Here is a 19337-nt window from a genome sequence, read left to right as displayed (position 1 = left end):
GATCATATAACTCAGTGATTTCCAGTAGCAGCGATTCTGTTCTTTACTGTTGCCAGTGCAGCTCTTAATTCTGCTATTACATTTCTAGCTTCTCTGTGTACTTCTCTCGTTTTTCTGGCATTATTTTTTATTTTTTCAATTATTTGTTTACAGTGTAGTCTTGGCTTCAGGAGTAGAACCCAGTGATTGATCTCTTATATGTGACACCCAGTGCTCTTCCTGAAAAGTTCCCTCTTTAATGCCCATCACGCATTTAGCCCATCCCCCTACTCCCCTGCCCTCCAGTAACCCTCAGCTTTTTCTCTGTATTTAAGAGTCTCTTACAGTTTGCCTCCCTCTTAACCTTAGCCCTTGTCTTTTCACCTTCTATCACCGTCCTTTTCATCACAGCACATACTCTTTGTATGGCTTTGCTACTGTTTTAGTCACACCTGTTTTTATCTTTATAAGAATGCCAATTGTATTTCTGAAGCTTTGTCTCTAGAATACATTATTTTTACAAGTTCACTGTTCCACCTAGTATTGTGGGTCTTGTGCAATCTCTATTGTTATCCACCCCCCCCCCCCCAGCCATATCCATCTGTTCAGAGAGTCAAAGAGCTAATGAAGATAAGACCAGCTTCTGGCCCTAGGTTTGGGAGGTCAAGTGCTTCCAGAGTTCTGTGTGGGACCAGCCAAATGTAGAACAGGAGGACTATAGGTGCACTCTGCTTTTGTCGGAGGATCTGTGTGCATATTCTTTTTTCAGCAATCTCTTTTCATGCAAGTGGAGGGGGGGGGCGGGTAGCATTCTGACCCTGGCAATTCTGCTCTTTTCTGATTTGTGTTTGTGCCTGTGTATTTCCATCGGAGTTGTCCAATGCGGTAACGGGCATACTAAGCAGAGCAGCCTCGGTCATTAGGTATGCCAGTTGTTATTACCTTTCCTCATCTCTGCTTCCCTCTCTTTTCTTTCTTCCTTTATTTTTTTTATTTAAAAAAATTTTTTTTAACATTTATTTATTTTTGAGAGACACAGTGCGAGCAGGGAAGCAGTAGAGAGGGAGAGAGAATCTGAAGCAGGTTCCAGGCTCTGAGCTGTCAGCACAGAGCCTATTGTGGGGGCTCGAACCTGCGAACTGTGAGAATTGTGAGATCATGACCTGAGCTGAAGTCGGACACTTAACCGACTGAGCCACCCACGCGCCCCTCCACCTTGATTTTTGTTTGCAGGCTTAAATCTCTTCAGGCCCAGGAGGAAAGCCGCCACAAAAACTTAGAACACAGAAGCCCAGAGCACTGGAGTGTGGACTCCAGAAGCTCGGAGCCCAGGACCTCAGAGCAGAGGAAGTTGGAGCAGCGGGTCCTGGACAAGAGGAGCACAGAACACCGGGCCGAAGTGATATCCGATTATGAGAAACAGCTTCAGACGCTGAAGGACGAGATAGCGGTTTTGTCCGCTGAAAAATCTGTACTCCGAGGAAGGTCGGACAAATTCTTATAGATCTTTTCATTTAAGCTCCTTTCGGTAGCGGTCCAAGGGTGGCTGGGAAAAAACGTGGAATGACAACCTGAACCCAAACCCCTCCAATCCGGGAAACTGAATTGTGAAGGGACTGTGTGCTCGAACTGCGCCCTTCCAGAGAGAGGAAATGCCTCCTGGATTGCCAGAGCTCGAGCACCAGTTAATTTGGGGCTGACATTGAAGCCCAAGGAATGAAACTGAGAGATATGTGAGGGGAAAGTTCTTTGGCTTGAAAGCCGATCTGGGTGGGCCTTTAATGTATGGGTGGTGCCCTGGCTGAAAGAATGTTCCCTGATATGAGGGTCCTGTTCTCTGAGGCCTGGGAGTCCTCTCTCTGGGATGATGACCTGTCACTTTACTTGCTGTATCTCACTCTGTTTCATGGAGCGTGTTGGTAAGTGTTCTTGTGACATCCGTTTCTACTGACGGACAGAATGCTAAGACCCGTCATTCAGAGTTAACTGAGGACAAAGCAGGATGTTTGTCTTGGAGCATTTTTCCTTGTTCTTTTTTTTTTTTTTTTAAGTTTATTAATTTATTTTGAGGGAGAGGGGAGAGAGAGAGAGAGGGAGAAAGAGAGAGAGAAGGAGAAAGAGAGAGAGAGAGAGAGAGAGAGAGAATCCCAAGCAGGCTCTGCACTGACAGCAGAAAGTCCAATGTAGGTCTCGAACTCATAAACCATGCGATTATGACCTGAACCGAAGTCAGATGCTTGACCCACTGAGCCACCCAGGTGCCCCTGGTTGTTCTTTTTAACACCTGTGACCTCCCTCAGCCCCACGGAGTGGCCTGACTCAGGCTAGCAAAGCCACTCCCACACCTGGTCCCCATTCCCCTAAATGCCACCTTAGTTTTCCAGTTTTGAGAGTCACTCCGTTATGTTGTGGTGGCACCAGCTTGTACTGGCCCCCAGGAACTGATTCTGTGCATTTCTGCCTAATAACTCCCAGTTCGGGGTGATGTCACATTAACAGCTTGAAACTGGCCACCATGGGAATTATTTCTTGCACCATGGAAATCGTCAGACAGACTGCCATTGACAGAAGGAAGCAACAGCTTCCTTCTCCACCTTCAGAGAGGGATTTGTATTACCATTTGCTTCACAGTTTCTTCCGTAACACTTCCCTCTCTGGGGGCCCCTTTCCTTTGACAATTTATACTTGATAGCAATACGTTTCACTGATAACAGGGCTCTACCATTCACCAAGTACGTCCCCCTGTTTTAGCTCACCGCCTCTTTCAGCCCCCCACTCCCGCCCAGAAATAGGGCAAACATGTTGTAGGTGAAAACGTTAGGCTTTGGAGAGACGAGATGAGTGCAAACGGTCCCACTGCTATCGAGAGAGAATTCAGGTCTTTCTCTCTGTTCAGTGTTCATCCCGTTTTATACCATAAGGCCTCTGCGGATATGCTAGTGCCCCAAGGTTGGGGTAAGAAACACTGACAAGCCGATCTCTTTAACTCCGGCTCTCGCTAGCGGTGTTACTTTACTTTGGGACCCTATTAACTTTTCGGAGCCTCGAGTTCCTCGGCTGCAAAATGGCCCACAATCGATGTTGACCTCCCGGGGCTGCTTAAAGGATAACATGAGGTGCGAGCTCACCATGCAGATACAGAGCGTCTGAGCGCGTATTTGACGCCTTGCGGAGAGGTCGCCGAGACAGCGGCTCTCCCGGGCCCGCAGCGGGGCGCGGGCCTCCCGGTATCTTGCAGCACCTGCGGCAGGACCGAGGGAGGCGTGCATCAGACTGCTTCTCTGGCTGCTTCTTGCTTGTGCACAGGTCGATCCGGAGCCGCACTCCCAGCCCTGCCCCGCGCAGCCGCAGCCGCAGCCGCAGCCGCCCCGCCAGCCCCTCCACCGCAGTGGCCAAGGTCAGGAGCCCGTCGCCGAACCGCGCCAAAGCGTCCAGCGTGGCGCGCAAGGCTGCCCTCCTGTCCCGGTTCAGCGACGCCTATTCCCAGGCCCGCCTGGATGCACAGTGCTTGCTTCGACGCTGCATCGACAAAGCTGAGACGGTGCAGCGGATCATCTACGTCGCCACCGTGGTAGGTGACGCTGCGGCGGCTGCGCGCAGAGGCCCTGGGGCGCAGCGGGGAGACGGCTGTGAACAGGACGGCTTGGGAGGGCTGGTTGATCCTGGGGTCGCGGGAGGAGGGCGGCATGTCCATTTGCTGGCAGGCTGGCTTCCTGCCCTCCTTTCTTCCTTGGCAGATATTGGGGATGCATAGTTTTTCACAATCACGAACTATTCAGATATACTGATATTTCTATCGACCAGATATTTGTTGAAGAAATATCCGTAAGTACAGGATTATCTCAAATGAGTATATGCTGTGCTGATTTGCACTGAAATTTCCAATGTGTGCCTAGGTGCACCAGTGGGGAGATGTTACTGCTGATGGCTATCACGTGGTTGATCTTTTGTTCTCAGAAAAATCAGAAGACTGTGCTTGTGCTAACTCTTCTGTTTACTTAACTGAGAGTAGTTACTGAACCTGCTGGAGTATCAGCTACTTGAGTACGGCGGATTAAGAGTGCTCATATATAATCCTTAATTCCCAAAGCAAATGTATTCGTTCTAAGAGTCCGTTAGGAGAAATGAGTCCAGTAGGAGTCCATTCTGACAAATGAGAACAGTTAATATTTATTTATTTATTTATTTTTAAATTTTTTAATTTTTTTTTTCAAGGTTTATTTATTTTTGGGACAGAGAGAGACAGAGCATGAGCAGGGGAGGGGCAGAGAGAGAGGGAGACACAGAATGGGAAACAGGCTCCAGGCTCCGAGCCATCAGCCCAGAGCCCGACGCGGGGCTCGAACTCACGGACCGCGAGATCGTGACCTGGCTGAAGTCGGACGCTTAACCGACTGCGCCACCCAGGCGCCCCGAAAACAGTCAATATTTAAAAACAAAACAACACGCTGGTGGGACAGCAGCATTATCAGGGTCCACTGAACTTTATTCTGCATTAATTTATTTCAGAGGTCAGCAAACTATGACCTGTGGCCCAGATCTTGTCCAGGCCCGTATTTCTAAGAAAAATCCCACTAGACAGCTAAGAATACAAGAATGGTTTTACATTTTTTAACAGTTGCCAAAAAAAAAAAAAAGTGACAAGACATTGTATGTAGTTTAGGGAGAGTTTGGAATATTTACTCTCTGGCTCTTTACAGAAAAACGTTTGCCAGCCCTGGCTTATTTCATTAAGAAGTTAGGATTCTAGGGTGTTTCACGAATAACTGAATTTTCCCAGTGCCTACTACATGACATGCATTTAATAAATATTTGTTGAATTAACGTATGCCAGGAAACATGCCACAGACACCTGATATGTGTCTGTGTATAACGTAAACACTAGATTGGTAATTTCATTTCTTGACCAGTTAATATGATATTGCTGTGGGATCATAGACTCCATCGGCACTTTTTAAGTGTTTATGCAACCGCAGGCCATCTCTTTCCTTAAACCTCTGCACTGTCCTGCCTCCTGCACTCGGGATTCCCGGAACAGTGATCACCTGCCTGGGAATTAGTGAAGGTGCATAGTCATATATGTATTTGTGTACTTTTCAAAACTGAGGTCTGTGTTTTCTCCCAGATTAAAATCAGTTTTGATCAACTGTGTTTAGTTATCGGAGGACCCATTTGCTGTTGAATCTTTGGTGGGTATTCTTTCTTCCTTACCTTGGGCCTCCGTACTTCCCTTCTTCTATCTAATAAATCTGCTGCATTTTTTACGTGCAGGAGGCGTTCCACGTCGCTAAAATGGCATTCAGACACTTCAAGATCCGTGTGAGGAAATCGCTGACACCATCTTACGCAGGGTGCAGTAACTTTGAGGATGCCGTCTCGGATTATATCATTTGTCATCTGGATCTCTATGATTCCCAAAGCAGTGTTAACGTAAGTGGTGGGTCTCTTAGTGGGACTGGTTTTCTGTTGCTGCTCTTTACATGGAATACTAATAACTCAGCAATCCATCCAGTGCTTAGTACTGCTTTTATGTAACAGAATAGCGTCCGATTTACTTTGTAGAACCCGGCATGCTTGGCGGTTTCTTAGACATTTTACGGGGGAAAAATAGTCCGACCTTTATAGTTCTCTTCTTTAGACGAGCCCTTAAGATTGGGGATAGAATACCATGGTGCTTAAGAGCCATGGCCTTGGGGAAGACAGGTGTAGATTTGCACTCCTAGTTCTGCCACTTGCTGGCTGTGTGACCTTGCACGTTTACTTAAAAACCACTTTGTGATTCAGTTTTCCAGTCTCTATAGCAACAATGGTCATCACCCTCATAGAGTTCTTGAGAGGATTAAATGAAAAAAAGCAAGTAATTTGCTTAGCACAAGACCTGACACATGGTAAACGCTCAATAAGGGCAAGCTTATTGTTATTGCTGTTATTATAGATTATGAGCACGTTGGCACATCTTCTACCTACCCAGAATAGAAACATAAGGAAATAATAAATAAAAGCCTCAAAGGGTGTTTTCTTTTTTTTTTTTTTTTTTTGGGAGGGAGGGGATTCTCTTGGCCCTTTTGTAGGTCCTCTGCATCATCTTTCCTCCGGTCTCTAGCAGTGAGCCTTTCTCCTTTAACACATGTACAGCTTTTGTAGTTTACGAGCTCTTTCCCACCCCCCACCAGTCATAACCTCTTTCGGGTGATGGAGCTTCTTGTCACAGGTTGGTAACAAGGCAATGCCATCTCTTTGTTTTTCAGGACGTGATCCGAGCCATGAATGTCAATCCCAAGATTTCATTTCCTCCTGAAGTTGACTTTTGCCTCCTCAGCGACTTCATCCAGGAGATATGTTGCATTGCTTTCGCAATGCAGACTTTAGACCCACCCCTAGATATTGCATTTGGGGCTGATGGAGAGATTTTTAATGATTGCAAGTAAGAGACGTAAGAAACAGAAGCTAAGGGATTTAAAAAAAAAAATCAATCTGTATTTCCTGGAAACAATTTAGGGCAAAGAACTCTGGGTGGGGAACTCAACAGATGTGACCTGACTTCCAGGTCCTGCCGTATACTTCTCTGTACTACAGGGCAGAGCCTTCTCCTGGGGTTTATTTTCTTTCTCAGTCAAACATGATTCAGAGGTGATATTATGATTTCCATTGAAGGTATTGGTCTTGGGCAGAACTAATGAGTACCCGAAGCCTGTCTGGAACCCTTTTAAAAAGGGTGCTATGTAAATACAAGTGTGTATTACTTTTTATTTGTTTCTACTGAATTATTTAGGCCAGGTTTCTCAAAGTATGGCCTATGGATCACTTGTGTCAGAATTACTCAGATCTTGTTAAAAAGGCAGATTCCTGGATTATACTTCATGGTATTTTATGCAGTACGTCTGGGATGGCGGTCAGGAATCTGACATTTAACAAACACCTATATGTGTTCCTTATGCGCACTACCATTTGAGAATGACTACTGTAGACTTTCTGGGACCATTAGATTTCTTTTTTTTTTTTTAATCTTCATTTATTTTTGAGAGAGGGAGACAAAGTATGAGTAGGGGAGAAGCAGAGAGATCCAAAGCAGGCTCCGGGCTCTGAGCTGTCAGCAGAGAGCCCAACGGGGGGGCTTGAACTCATGAACTGTGAGATCATGACCTGAGCCGAAGTCGGATGCTTAACCGACAGAGCCACCCAGGCACCCCCGGACCATTAGATTTCTATCAACTTCCACATGATAAGTATTTTTTATAAACCAGAAGAAATTAAATGAACTTAAAACATTTTACTGAAATTTTATGGGATCCAGTGATATGGCTGGGGACTATTGGGAGGAGGCCAAGCTTGTGGTTAAGAACACTCTGAGGCTTGAGGTCTGAGGCTCTGACATCAAGCTGCCTGGGTTCAAATCCCAGTTCTACCACCAATTAGCTATATAATCCAGGGCATGGTACTTAATTTTTCTGTTCCTTAGTGCCCTCTCTGTCAAATGGGAGAAGTAATAATACCTGTTTCCTAGGGCTGGAGAAGGTTAGTTGAGCTCATTCAGATAAAGTACTTAGGACACTGCTTCGTCTGTAGTCAGCACACAGGAAATGTTAGCTCTTGGGTCTTTGTTCAGCCCGTAGAGTCATAGGGTGGTGGTGGCCCAATATCCCTACAAGCTTGTTAACGACAGAGACTGCATACCTTTCCTTTGCCTCTCCAAATCACAGTGATGGCGTTTCCAGTCACCTTCTCGCTTGCCATATTTTCCTGCCATCGCCCTGTTTCTAGTTTCTTTCAGATCATTGCTCCCAACTCGTGTCCACTCTTGGAAGAGCTGGAATTAGGACGTCACACTGTAGTTGACCTTTTTGATTTCCTTACGGAACACTTTACTTTGTGCAATCTGCACACTTCACAGACCTTGGGGGCCTCCGGCTTCTATGCTTTTCATCAGAGGGAACATGTTGCCCCTTGGGGCACTCTGTAGCTGATACCTCTGGAAAGCTCTAAAGCTAGAACTGGAGTTCCTAACAATGCCTGAGGATTTGGTTCTACTTCACGTACTTCAGAGAACAAGTGTAATCTTTTTTTTTTTTTTAAACCCTGGCAGCCTTTCACATATTCGAAAGCAATTGCTCAAGTCTTCCTTCTTCTGGTCTCATGGCTTTGGGCTTTTCCATATAAAGGGGGTCTGAGACTTCTTGAGAAATAGATGGGTGTCTTTGGCCTATGCTCCATGCTCTTCTGAATATTCCTTGTCACGTGTCCACACTGAAAGTAGTCCCCTGTTTTGAGCTGAGCAGCCTGGAGGGACCAGTACCCTTATTCTCTATTAATTCCGCTAATTTGTACTCATTTTTTTCTTTTCTGTTTTTTTTTAAGTTTATTTATTTTGAGAGAGACAGAGACAGTACGAGTGGGGGAAGAGCAGAGAGAGGGAGAGAGAGAAATCCCAAGAGACTTCGTGCTGCCAGCGCAGAACATTGGTGTAAAATTTTATTTTTTATTACGCTTAGTCGAGGTAAATATGGATACCGATTCTGTTATTGAAGAGATGGTTGCGGGCTTTCAGAATAGGAACCGGTGATAACAAGCACCCGACATGGACTCACATAGAACAAGTCATGTGAGACTGAACTTATTCCTTCCGTTCTCAGGGTTGTAAGAGTTACAGTACAGGACAATTCTAGAGATGGAGATCCTACAACATTGAGCTGAGCAGAGGTGGGGCTCGAACTCGTGAAACTGCGAGATCGTGAGCTGAGCTGAAACCAAGAGCCAGACGCTTAACTGACTGAGCCACCCAGGCGCCCTCCCCAGAAACATGTTATTTTTACTTGTACTGTGGTTAAGTCTTTCGTTTCTCCTATCTGTGCAATGATACACTTCTTAGACTCAATTCAGGACCTCATACATATCCACATTACATGGTATCTTACTGGATTCAGCTTATTGTTCCTGCCTCTTGAGCTAATTTTTTATACCATCATTTGTTTCTTCTTTCCTACCCATCCTTAACCTTTGAGTGATTTTTCTATACTTCGTGCAATCATTGATGGAACATGTTATTTATCAAGGGATTGAGAGAGAGCACCTTCATTCAAGTTCTCATTGACTCATTAATTATCTTACTTTGGATATGGACCACTTTGTAATTCACCTCCTTAAGTCAATCATCCACCTATATTTCTCTTATTTTGCCCACGAAGACACCATGAGAAATGTTGTAGGATGTCTACTGGATTTCAGATGGTCTCCATCTCTAGCGTTTTCCTGTACTGTAACTCTTACAATCCTGAGAAGGGAAGGAATAAGTTCAGTCTGACATGACTTGTTCTATGTGAGTCCATGTCGGGTGCTTGTTATCACCGGTTCCTATTCTGAAAGCCCACAACCATCTCTTCAATAACAGAATCGGTATCCATATTTACCTCGACTAAGCGTGATAACAAATAAAAATTTACACCAATGTTCATTTCTCCAGTGATGCTACATCATTGCTTAACTTCTCTTTCTTGTTCTTTTGTGTGTTTAAAACAGGTACCGTCGCAGCTATGACTCCGATTTCACTGCTCCCTTGGTCTTCTATCACGTGTGGCCTGCTCTCATGGAGAATGACTGTGTCATTATGAAGGGAGAAGCTGTCACCAAGAGAGGGGCCTTTGTACGGTGGCCTTGCATAGTGACAATTCATCCCGAGTGTTTGATTCACAAGTTCGAGAACATTTATAAACCCAGAGATTCTATAGAAGAAGTTCATAAAGAGTTGCTTGATAAGGTTTCATACAAAGGAGAGGAAAGGGACTGGCTAGGAAAGAAGAGATACTTTTCTTTGTTTCTTCCGTGATTCCTCATAATTTTCTGGCAGCAATTTCTCTGTTGCTTTCTTTATAAGATGGAACTCATCATATTTGCCTCCTCCTTAGAAATATGCTGTTATAAGGGCAAAGCTCTTTGAGCTCATCTTATTGGAGGCCCTCTCTCATTCTAAGCATTTGGAAGTGATCAATGAACTTTCAGGAAACAGTTGGCCAAAGTTTCACTGACAGAGATCCATTTTGGGAAATGCCGAATGTCCTCTGTTTTCTCTCCTTGGTATGATGTGTAGGGAAGGGGGAGGGATGGAAAAAAGAAGGCAGAGGAGATGGGGAGAGAGCAGGCAATCAGTTTTGGAGGGTTGCTTCCTCTATACATTGGTTGTAAAATGTTTTTAACATGGTAAATAATTGGGCAGCCTTCAAAATGGAGTAGTAGGTGTGCAAGTGTGTGAGTGTGTGTTGTGGTGAGTGTTGGGTGGCCACAGGGGCTTGGGTATTCTGTATAGTTCCCATGTGGAGTTTTAACCCTGCCCTTCCTGGAGAGAGTTAAGTGGATTGTGAAGAGAAGCTCCTCAGTCCAGTGCAAAGCCACCGTCACGGTGTTCAGGTGCTGGGGATTCAGCAGTGAACAAAAGAGGCCCAAATCCTTGCCCACGTGGGGTTTACATTCTCCCAACACTTGCAAGTTTGAATGCAGGTCTAACAATTTACTCATCAAAACAAAGTTCTAGCACCAAGAATTTGAATATTGCAAAGTTCATTGTAATGGAATTTGTCTGAGAAATACTCTCAAGTTATTGTCAAATATTGGGTAGCTGTAAGAAATGAAGAGTGTATCCCATGCTGATTGCTGCCCAGTAATGGGCAAGTGTAATCATAACAGCAGAACCTCTCATTCTGTGGGGTAGACATTCGTTTTAGGCCATGTAAGTTTTCACAAACTATTGACTATTTCTCTCTTTTTTTAGTGGAATTCAGTGCAACCTGTAAGTCGATGTCGAAGCAGGAGTTTAAGTCCCATCTGCCCCCGTAGCCATGTTGGTTTAAGCACAGTGCGTATCTAACCATTTTTACACAAAGCATCTTAATGGTTGACACTTTTTTTTCCTCAAGAGTCACCAATGCCAGAGGTGATTGTATGTCTATAGGTAGAAAGAGAACTCGTTGCGATAATCCCCAACTAATTTTTATGCTATCTTGGGCTAAGGCGTTTATCGTTCTAGAAAGAAGGAAGTAGAGGCAGTTTTTTTCTTAATTACTTCAAAGAATAATAGTCTTCACTTATTTCATAGTTTTATTTTTGCTTTGGAATGAAAGTGAGCTAATAGATAAAGTCTTCTGAACAGAAGATGGGAGTGATCTGGGCACAGGTCCTTGATTTCTCTTAAACAGATTGTATGAGTTTGGAGAAATTGCTCAAATGGTCTAGATTTCAAAACTGTATGAAGGGCACTGCAGGTATTAATTTTCCACCAAACTTCAAAGTAGGAAGAATAACATTAGTCTCCTTGAGTATTAGTTCTTGGGGGGGATTACTAGTACCTCTTTTTAAGAAAAAGAACAGCAGGGGTGCCTGGGTGGCTCAGTCGGTTGAGCGTCTGACTTCGGCTCAGGTCTGATCTCACTGTGAGTTCAAGCCCCGCATCGAGCTCTGTCCTGATAGCTTAGAGCCTGGAGCCCACTACAGATTCTGTGTCTCCCTCTCTCTCTGACCCTCTCCTGCTCACACTTTGTGTCTCTCTCTCTTAAAAATAAATAAACATTAAAAAAAATAAAAAAAAATAACAGCAAAAACATTTCTGAAAACCAAAAACATTGTTGTGATGTATCACTGTTAATTTATTCAACAAATAATATTTAGTCAATGCCTTTTGAATATAGGGCTGGACCACGTCATGTGAACACCAGATAGGCTAACAATTTGCTGTTTCTTCAAATAGAAATTCTTTAAGTATTTGTTCAGTCTTGTTTTAGGGAGAGTGGTGGAGAAGGAGAACCAGATCTGGCAGGACTCCACTTCTCTGAAATCTCTAGCAATGCATCTCTAGCTATAAACTTCCACAACTCCCTCTGTAAAACAAAACCCAAAATAACTGCCATCCCACTCCATTAATAAGATCTACTTTTCTGAGTTTAGTGAGCATCTGTTATTTCAGCATGCTCTTTATCAAATACTCCTCTATTTCTGATGGATGCTAGATTTGGAGGGGGACACAAAAATGATGAAAACATGGTCTCTTCCCTGAATGGGTTTCAATATAGGAAGATCGATATGATTTGAACAGAGTGACTGAGTGTGGTTTATGCCACAGGCCGTGCAAGAGGCACGAAGGACTAGAGCAATGAGAGAAGGTAGGAAGTCTTTCTGTCCTTGATAGTGAGGAAGGGGATCATGGGGATCTGACTGGTTAAAATGGTTGGAATTTTAATGTGCTGGGACATTGAGGAGAGATATCCAGAAAAGGGAAATGGCCTGAGAATGGAAAAGGCATGTATCTGATACAGATCTTCTGCTTTTGGAGATTTTAATATCACTTACTTATCCATATTCACGAATAAGTATAGTAGGTAAAAGCAAAAGGATAGTGCATTTAGTGGACTGATAAATGAAAAGGAAATCTTGAGAGCTTTATCCTGGAAGAATTACAATCCCCTTATTCTAAGAGGGCAAGGCTTATCCAAAAAAGCAATATTAGAAACCTATAGTGCTTATAGCCATGGCAGATTTTTCCTCTGGATTCTCACTAGAAGACTTATTGGTGGGCAATGTCCCTCTAATAAAGCCCTTTTACATGTTTCACACACCTTCTTTCTCTTTCCTGCTTTGTGCCCAAGGAGAACCAAGTAATTTAAACTTTAGATGAGAATAAAATATATTCTTCTTCTTTTATTTTTTTTTAAATAGGCTCCATGCCCAATGTGGTGCTTGAACTCATGACCCTGAGATCAAGAGTTGCATGCTCTACTGACTACGCCAGCCAGGCATCCCTAAAAGATATTCTTTTCTTTTTTAATTTTTAAAAATGCTTTTATTATTTTTGAGAGAGAGAGAGACAGACAGAGCATGACCTGGGGAGGCCCAGAGAGAGAGGAAGACACAGAATCTGAAGCAGGCTCCAGGCTCCGAGCTGTCAGCCCAGAGCCCGATGCGGGGTTTGAACCCACAAACTGTGGGATCATGACCTGAGCTGAAGTCAGACGCTTAACCGACTGAGCCACTCAGGAGCCCCTAAAATGTATTCTTAACGGTGGAACTGCTGCCCCCTTTCTGTCTCTGCACCCTCCTCTCCTTACAATGACTGGATACACCTGCAAAATATAATACAAATGTTTAGAGTGGCCTAGTTTTTGGCTTATTCGAGGTCTTGATGCATCCAGAACAGCTGTCATCTTTGTTAGTGTTTATTTATCTAAAGTTTGTGGAAGTTCAGAGCAAGAATGTTGCTTGTAGTCTGTTATCTCTGAGCCATAACAGGTTTGTAGGTAGAGGTGTTGGCTTTTGCTTAGTGAAAGCAAAGGTGAGTTTTGGAAAAATGATTCTTTTCTGGCTCCCCAGGGACCTTCCTTAATGGGGCAGGGTTTTGGACACATGACACAATTCATATAAAGATCTGTCAGAGAGTATTCTGTCATTTTAATTTTAATTAATTATAATGCCATTAATTATTATTTTCTGGAAAGCACTGAATTCAGCATGGCCATTCAATGGCCACTGAGCATCCAATCTCCCAGTCTTCCACAGCCATTAAAACAACAAACAAACAGACTAGGCAACTGAGCCCAGATTTCAATCAGTGACACAGTTTAAGCCAAATCGAGCGCCCGTTACTTCAGGAAATATAAGAGGAATCGCACTGCTCAACCTTAGGGGTGACATCATCGTTCTAAAGTACCTCAGAACAACTACCTAGCTGGTTTTAGGAAGAAAATGTGAAAAAGATTCATTCTTTGAGCTCTGTCTACCGTGTAATTAACATTATTCTTTTGTATTTTCCAGGTATCTCGAAGCCGGAGTCCTTCTCCAATAAGATGTGGATTGCCGAGTAAGTGGGATGGTTTAGACGGCACAAGTTTTGTGCTTTTCAATGCTCTTTTTGGTACTCAGCGTTGTGCTGCAAAATGAATGTTTTGCCTCCTAGGGAACATCTTTGAACCCCCCCACTTCGTCCTTTTCATTTCTGGGCCCTCTCGTTGATGGTGCCCGAGCAGGTCCCATGGGTGACACAGAAGGAACTCCCAATCGAGAGGTTTTATTGATGTAACCCCAGATTGACCACCCCAGTTTCATTTAGATCCTTCCAAGAGATATTCTGAGAAAGTGTCCATAATCACGAACTGTTTGTTTTTCTCCCTAGGGTTTTAAAACCACCAGACATGTTACCTTGCCACAGGACGTCTGCAACAGCCAACTTCCCCCGTGCCTCTGTCTCCTGTGTCTGCCTCAGAACTCACTTAAGATAATGTGAAAAGGCAATTCTGTGTATCACTCCACACAGAGAGTTAAATGTTTGGGCTTAGCGTGTTTGTAACTTTCCGATATATTGCATAATTATTTTATAGACACAAATTCCATTAATTTGATAAAAACCATTGCATAGGTGTTTAGGATCATATTCATTTGAAGCAAAGGCCATCTCAGAGGTTTAGGGATTGCCTCCTGAAATGCTAGGCTCTTTTGCAGCAACTATACAAATGCTGAGCCTGACCTGAGCTGACAGAGTCAGTTTAGCTTATAAACAGATCGTAAATATTATAGTGGCTGGTATAGCTTTGAATCGAAAACACTCCTGGGTGTTCTGATGACCTTTTGTTTGGAAGATAGCCCTCATCTCAGGCTGGGGAACTTGGAGTAGGTAGCAGGGGCTCCAGGCTACATGTAGATGGTGATGATTTCGGAGAATAGAGTTCCCTGGCTTGCTTCTCTATGCTTCTCTTCTCTATGCTTCTCCTGCTATCCTTGCTTCCTGCTATGAGGATGCCCGGTTTGGGTTAGCTGGGTGCCAGCATCAAAGCTACTTACCTGAGAGAATGTTCTTGCTTCATAAATGTGGAGCAATGATTGGGCCAGAAGCCAGTTTTGAGATAAGTGGCAATGACCTCATGTTTATCTCGCGGGAATGCTTTATACAGTTTAACGTACATGTTCAGTACAGAAGCTCGCTGGGACGTGTGTTCTACCTACTCCACCTGGTTGGTTGCAAATTCAGACCCCCTAGGAACTGCAGCTGACTAAACATACCTAAACTCAAGGCTTAAAACCAGGGGTACCATTTATTGACTTTGAATGGAGCGAACATACCTCGCTTTCCTCCCTGTGAAGGACTGTTGAAAAATTCGAGTTCAATGTACTGGAATGTAGCTTTCCCAAGATAAGTGATGTTCTTTCTGCTTCTCCCTGCTGCCCCACTTGCCTGTGGCCTTAAACACGGGCTTCACAAATGACTGCTTTTACTGTGTGCCTTTTAGAGAGAAACTCTGAATTGGCCACAGCTCAGTCTCTGCATAAACCCAGTGCCTAAACCGGCACCTAATGCTTTTTAGGTGAAAAAACCTAAAACAAAACAAAACAAAACAAAAACCAGAAACCAAAACCAACAAAAACAAAGCAAAAAAACCTTCTCTGAAGCATCTTGTCCCTTTTGCTGGTAGCTAGAGATAATGGGAGAGACCTTCTCTACCTCTGTCTCTTGGGTCCAAAGATCACCCACTCATTCAGAACTGTGAGGTTAATTTTTCTCCCTCTGTGTATTTTTATGTAGTCATCACGTTGAGGCAAGGCAGCATGCTGCAAGGAGAAGTTGGTATCCAGGTAGCTCCAGTTCTGACTTGGTTATTAGTTTGCCTTTGTGACCTTGAGCAAGTTACTTCACCTCTCTGAGCCTCAGTTTGATTGTAGAGTGAGGAGGTTGAACGAGATCAATGGTTCTCAACCCTCCTAGATTCAGTGCCCCTTTATGACAAATATTCTGATCATTCTGAGATAAAATTCAAAGTTGTTATGATCCAAATGCATACAGACTTTTAAACAATGAGTATAGTGTCCTAACTAATACAAAGCAGAACAAAGGGAAAGCAGTTTTTAATGGTAAGTATTTCAGTAAACAGGCATTGGCATTGCCATTCTAGAAGATAAGTCATCAGATACCTACACCTGTGTAGAGTCATGAGCTACAAATTCTAGGTCAGTGTGTGCTCACACCACAGCAGTGTTGGATATGATATTCTAAAATGGTGGACAACTCTTGGTAAAGTTTTAGATGAGAAACTTAGTTATACCTTGATCTACATAGTAAGTGCATTCCTGGAAAAGTTGATTACATTGAAACCATGCAACTATTACTTTGTGTTGTATGTTAAAGATCATTTCTAAAATCTCACTAGGTAATGAGAATGCATTTTTAGGTGTTGAATGGGGGAACGCATATGCTGATTTGCAAAATGTTCACATGTAGCTTAGTTGATTTGCTCTGTACCCTGTCTGGCCACTTGTCATCTCTCAAGTCTCTGATGTGAACTGTAACCACACAGGGAGTAGTGAAGAGTCAGGAATAACTTTTGGGAAGGATCTACAAAGCCAGAGGAGGCCCACCTATACTCATCTCATCTGGGCATTCACCTTAACCTTAGTAACTTTGAAATGTGAAAAGCTCTTACTTTGTAACTGGTAAATGTCCATGTCTATACTATTGGTTTAGCATCTAAATAATAAAATCAAGAAAAAGAGTGCTTCTGTATCTGTAAATGCTTTCTATCCAGATCCCCACGTTCAGCCATATCCTTTGCCCATCTCCATTCTGTAAGGTCGGAACCAGGGTCACAGATTCATTTAGTAGATAATGGACTCCGCTCCTGCTCTGGGGTTGACCCTGTGAAAGCTGCAATTTTACGTTGTAGCTTAATTGCCGGTTTTAGTTAATACGATTCACAATCCCGTGTCATCATAGTCAAGATGCTGTCTCTGAGTGGTGCTTGGCCATTTTAATGGAGCTTGCACTTACTTGATTTGCCCCTGCAGCAAATTCAGTCATGTGTTCAACTTACAGGTAAGGAAGCCGTGCCCGGATACGCCATGCTGCCTTCTTCCGATGCCTTTTCTTTCAGAATAACATTCTACCGTCTTGTTTTGTTCTGCCATGGCTATTACATCAGTTCTTTCGTTTATTGGTTCGTTCGCTCACACACTCATGAATATTCAGTACCTATTACTAGGGACAGAGTGGTGGACAGGGTTCTGGCCCTTGTGGAGTTCAATGTCGTGTGCAGTTGCACTCTTTGGTGATTTTCTTGTCACTGAGAGCAGATACTGATGGAAGACGGAGAAGAAAATGGGATCAGCACAGCGTATCCATTGAAGAATTCAAATACGTTAATTGGGAGGGCAAATGCCCATATATAAGAAAGTTATGCAAGGAAGTAGGAGAAAAGTGGTGAACTGCATAAGAGGATATAACTTGGTGTAACTCAGTTATGTCATTCACAGGTAAAGTACTCAACCTTTCAACAAATATCTACTAAGCCTATGATCCCCAGGATCATTAATAATAAAATGAGTATGGGGGGGGGGTAACTCATAACTCATCTTATGAGTTACTCTAACACTTATGAGTTAATTCTAACACTTCCCATGACCACAGCAATGTGTTCCACCTGCTATATTCCTAAGCAACAGGGCAATTTGCAGACCAGTCTAATTCATTTCTAGGCACCCCACGTCCTTCATGAGCTAGATTGCGGCCAACAGTGTTCTATAAAGTTTGAGTTGAGTAAGAGATTTCTTAGTGGTATGACTTTGGATAATGTCACACCTATAATTAAGGGCAAAACATTATGGAGCTTTTAAGAAAACTAGTATTACAAACTGCATTAGGTCATTGAAATGTGAGCCCAGGAACCACATGGGTAAGTGACATTCGGGGTTTGCCATTGAAATACCAAAGCAGTGAAGTGTGTTGGTTTTAATACAGTGAGTGAACAGGGGCCTTGAAAATAAAGCAGGAACTAATTTTCTTACTTCAAAATGAAATGTAACGGGACATTTTATGCTTGAAACGTTGCCCACTGGGTGCCAGCATGAATAGTATACTTTCCATAGTATCACTGGCAATTAGTATATCAAAATTGGGCAGCTAACTTAATTTTCTATTGGGTGGGAAACAAAAGAATATGACACATAGGTGTGTTATAGCTTTATTTCAGTAGAGTTTAAGCCAAACTTGTAGTGACGCAAACAAAATAATGTATTGAAATGTGATGTGAAATATATTTTAGAAGAGCTCTTTAGTAATTGGACAGTTATCAGAAGATCTTGAGTGTCATTTGATGAATCAGAACCTTTAGCAATTGATATCTGCCCTTGGAATACTGGGGCTGGAGCATTACATTTCCCTTCTACTGAGTTCCATCTTCTTAGACAAGGGAACAAGTTTCGGAGCTATGTCCTCAGAATAACACAGTTTAGGATTGGCTCAGCTGGGTGAGTCACAAGTTGAAGCAAGAATGGAAACATCATTCATTTAAGAAGACTTTGCTGATGTTGGTTAAATGATGTTCCAGGCACTGTGTTAGGCCTTGAGAATACAATGGTGAACAAGACGTTTGGTTGTGAAGAGAATGTGCTCAGCCCTCGTTGGCAGCATGTACCTATGGGATGGGTCTGTGGTCCCTCTCAAAGATGGACAGTGACTGGTAATGATCTTTTGCTTGGGAGATAATCTTAAGTCCATGATGGTGATGGTGGGTTGCATCAGTTTTCTTTGGGAAATAATCTTAAGTCCATTGTGATGATAGTGGGTTGCATCAGTCTTCTTTGGGAGGTCATCTTGAGTCCACTGTGGTGATGGTGGGTTGCATCAGTCTTTTTGGGAGGTCATCTTGAGTCCATTGTGGTGATGGTGGGTTGCATCAGTCTTCCATGGCACTGTCACCTAGAAGCCTAGCCTTGGTACCCACTGATAGTTCATTAAGGGAGGTTTCCCCAGCATAATGTAACATATGAGGAGAATGCTCTGAGAAAATACATGTGCAGCTTACATCATGTGGCAAGTAGGGCATAAAGGACTTTGTACTCATGCTTAGAAAGGAAGCATGAATGAGAACCAGACAAGGTGCACTGTCAAGATTGAAGAATCTATTTTCCACAGAAGTCATTTCCAGAACCCTCTCAGGAAGGCCTCCCTACTCACTTGCACTTTCTTGGCACATTCTTGACATTTACATTTTAGAGCTTTCCTCAGACTTAGGTCCTTGAAGGAGGCTAGAATGCCAATGCCAATGCTAGAATGCCAATGACTGGGAGCAGTAACCCAAGAGCACAAATGAGGTGTTTGATTCTTTCTTGACAGTCATGTGGATAGAGGGAGAGACAAGGGATGACGAGGGCACTGAGTCTGTGACTGGTATTGGCAGGTTATGGAATGGGAGGGGTTTTCCTTTGTATGGGGTGGTCGAAGGCATGGAAACCAGGTTTCACCTACTCTACTGCTGTATTTGGTGTGAGTCTTACTGGCCAGTGAGGGTTCTGTCTTTCCAAGGGCAGCTTCATCTTAGAAATGGTTGCTACGGACTGGA

The 19337-nt window shown here is 43.4% G+C and overlaps 1 protein-coding gene across 6 annotated transcripts in view; it reads left to right on the top strand.

The window, feature by feature from the left end:
• Positions 1 to 15351, top strand: part of SPATA18 (spermatogenesis associated 18) — a 36281-nt gene extending 20930 nt beyond the window's left edge. For 4 of the 6 annotated variants that reach the window (XM_040483807.1, XM_040483814.1, XM_040483827.1 and 1 more), the window contains 8 exons: positions 1213 to 1464; positions 3286 to 3550; positions 5251 to 5409; positions 6228 to 6403; positions 9493 to 9616; positions 10739 to 10822; positions 13768 to 13813; positions 14126 to 15351. In XM_040483807.1, coding sequence (XP_040339741.1) covers positions 1213 to 1464; positions 3286 to 3550; positions 5251 to 5409; positions 6228 to 6403; positions 9493 to 9616; positions 10739 to 10822; positions 13768 to 13813; positions 14126 to 14133 — 1114 coding nt within the window. In that variant the 3' untranslated portion in view covers positions 14134 to 15351. Of the gene's footprint in view, positions 1 to 1212; positions 1465 to 3285; positions 3551 to 5250; positions 5410 to 6227; positions 6404 to 9492; positions 9667 to 10738; positions 10823 to 13767; positions 13818 to 14125 lie in introns of those variants that run through there. The other 2 variants (XR_005793131.1, XR_005793130.1) reach the window with 2 other exon arrangements.
• The last annotated feature ends 3986 nt before the right edge of the window (positions 15352 to 19337 follow it).

Source organism: Herpailurus yagouaroundi, unplaced genomic scaffold (assembly GCF_014898765.1).
Source record: "Herpailurus yagouaroundi ecotype Mexico unplaced genomic scaffold, PumYag 28, whole genome shotgun sequence".
In the NCBI taxonomy this organism is placed as follows: Eukaryota; Metazoa; Chordata; class Mammalia; order Carnivora; family Felidae; genus Herpailurus; species Herpailurus yagouaroundi.
Note: the sequence above shows the minus strand (reverse complement) of the source record. Positions and strands in the feature narration are given on the sequence as shown.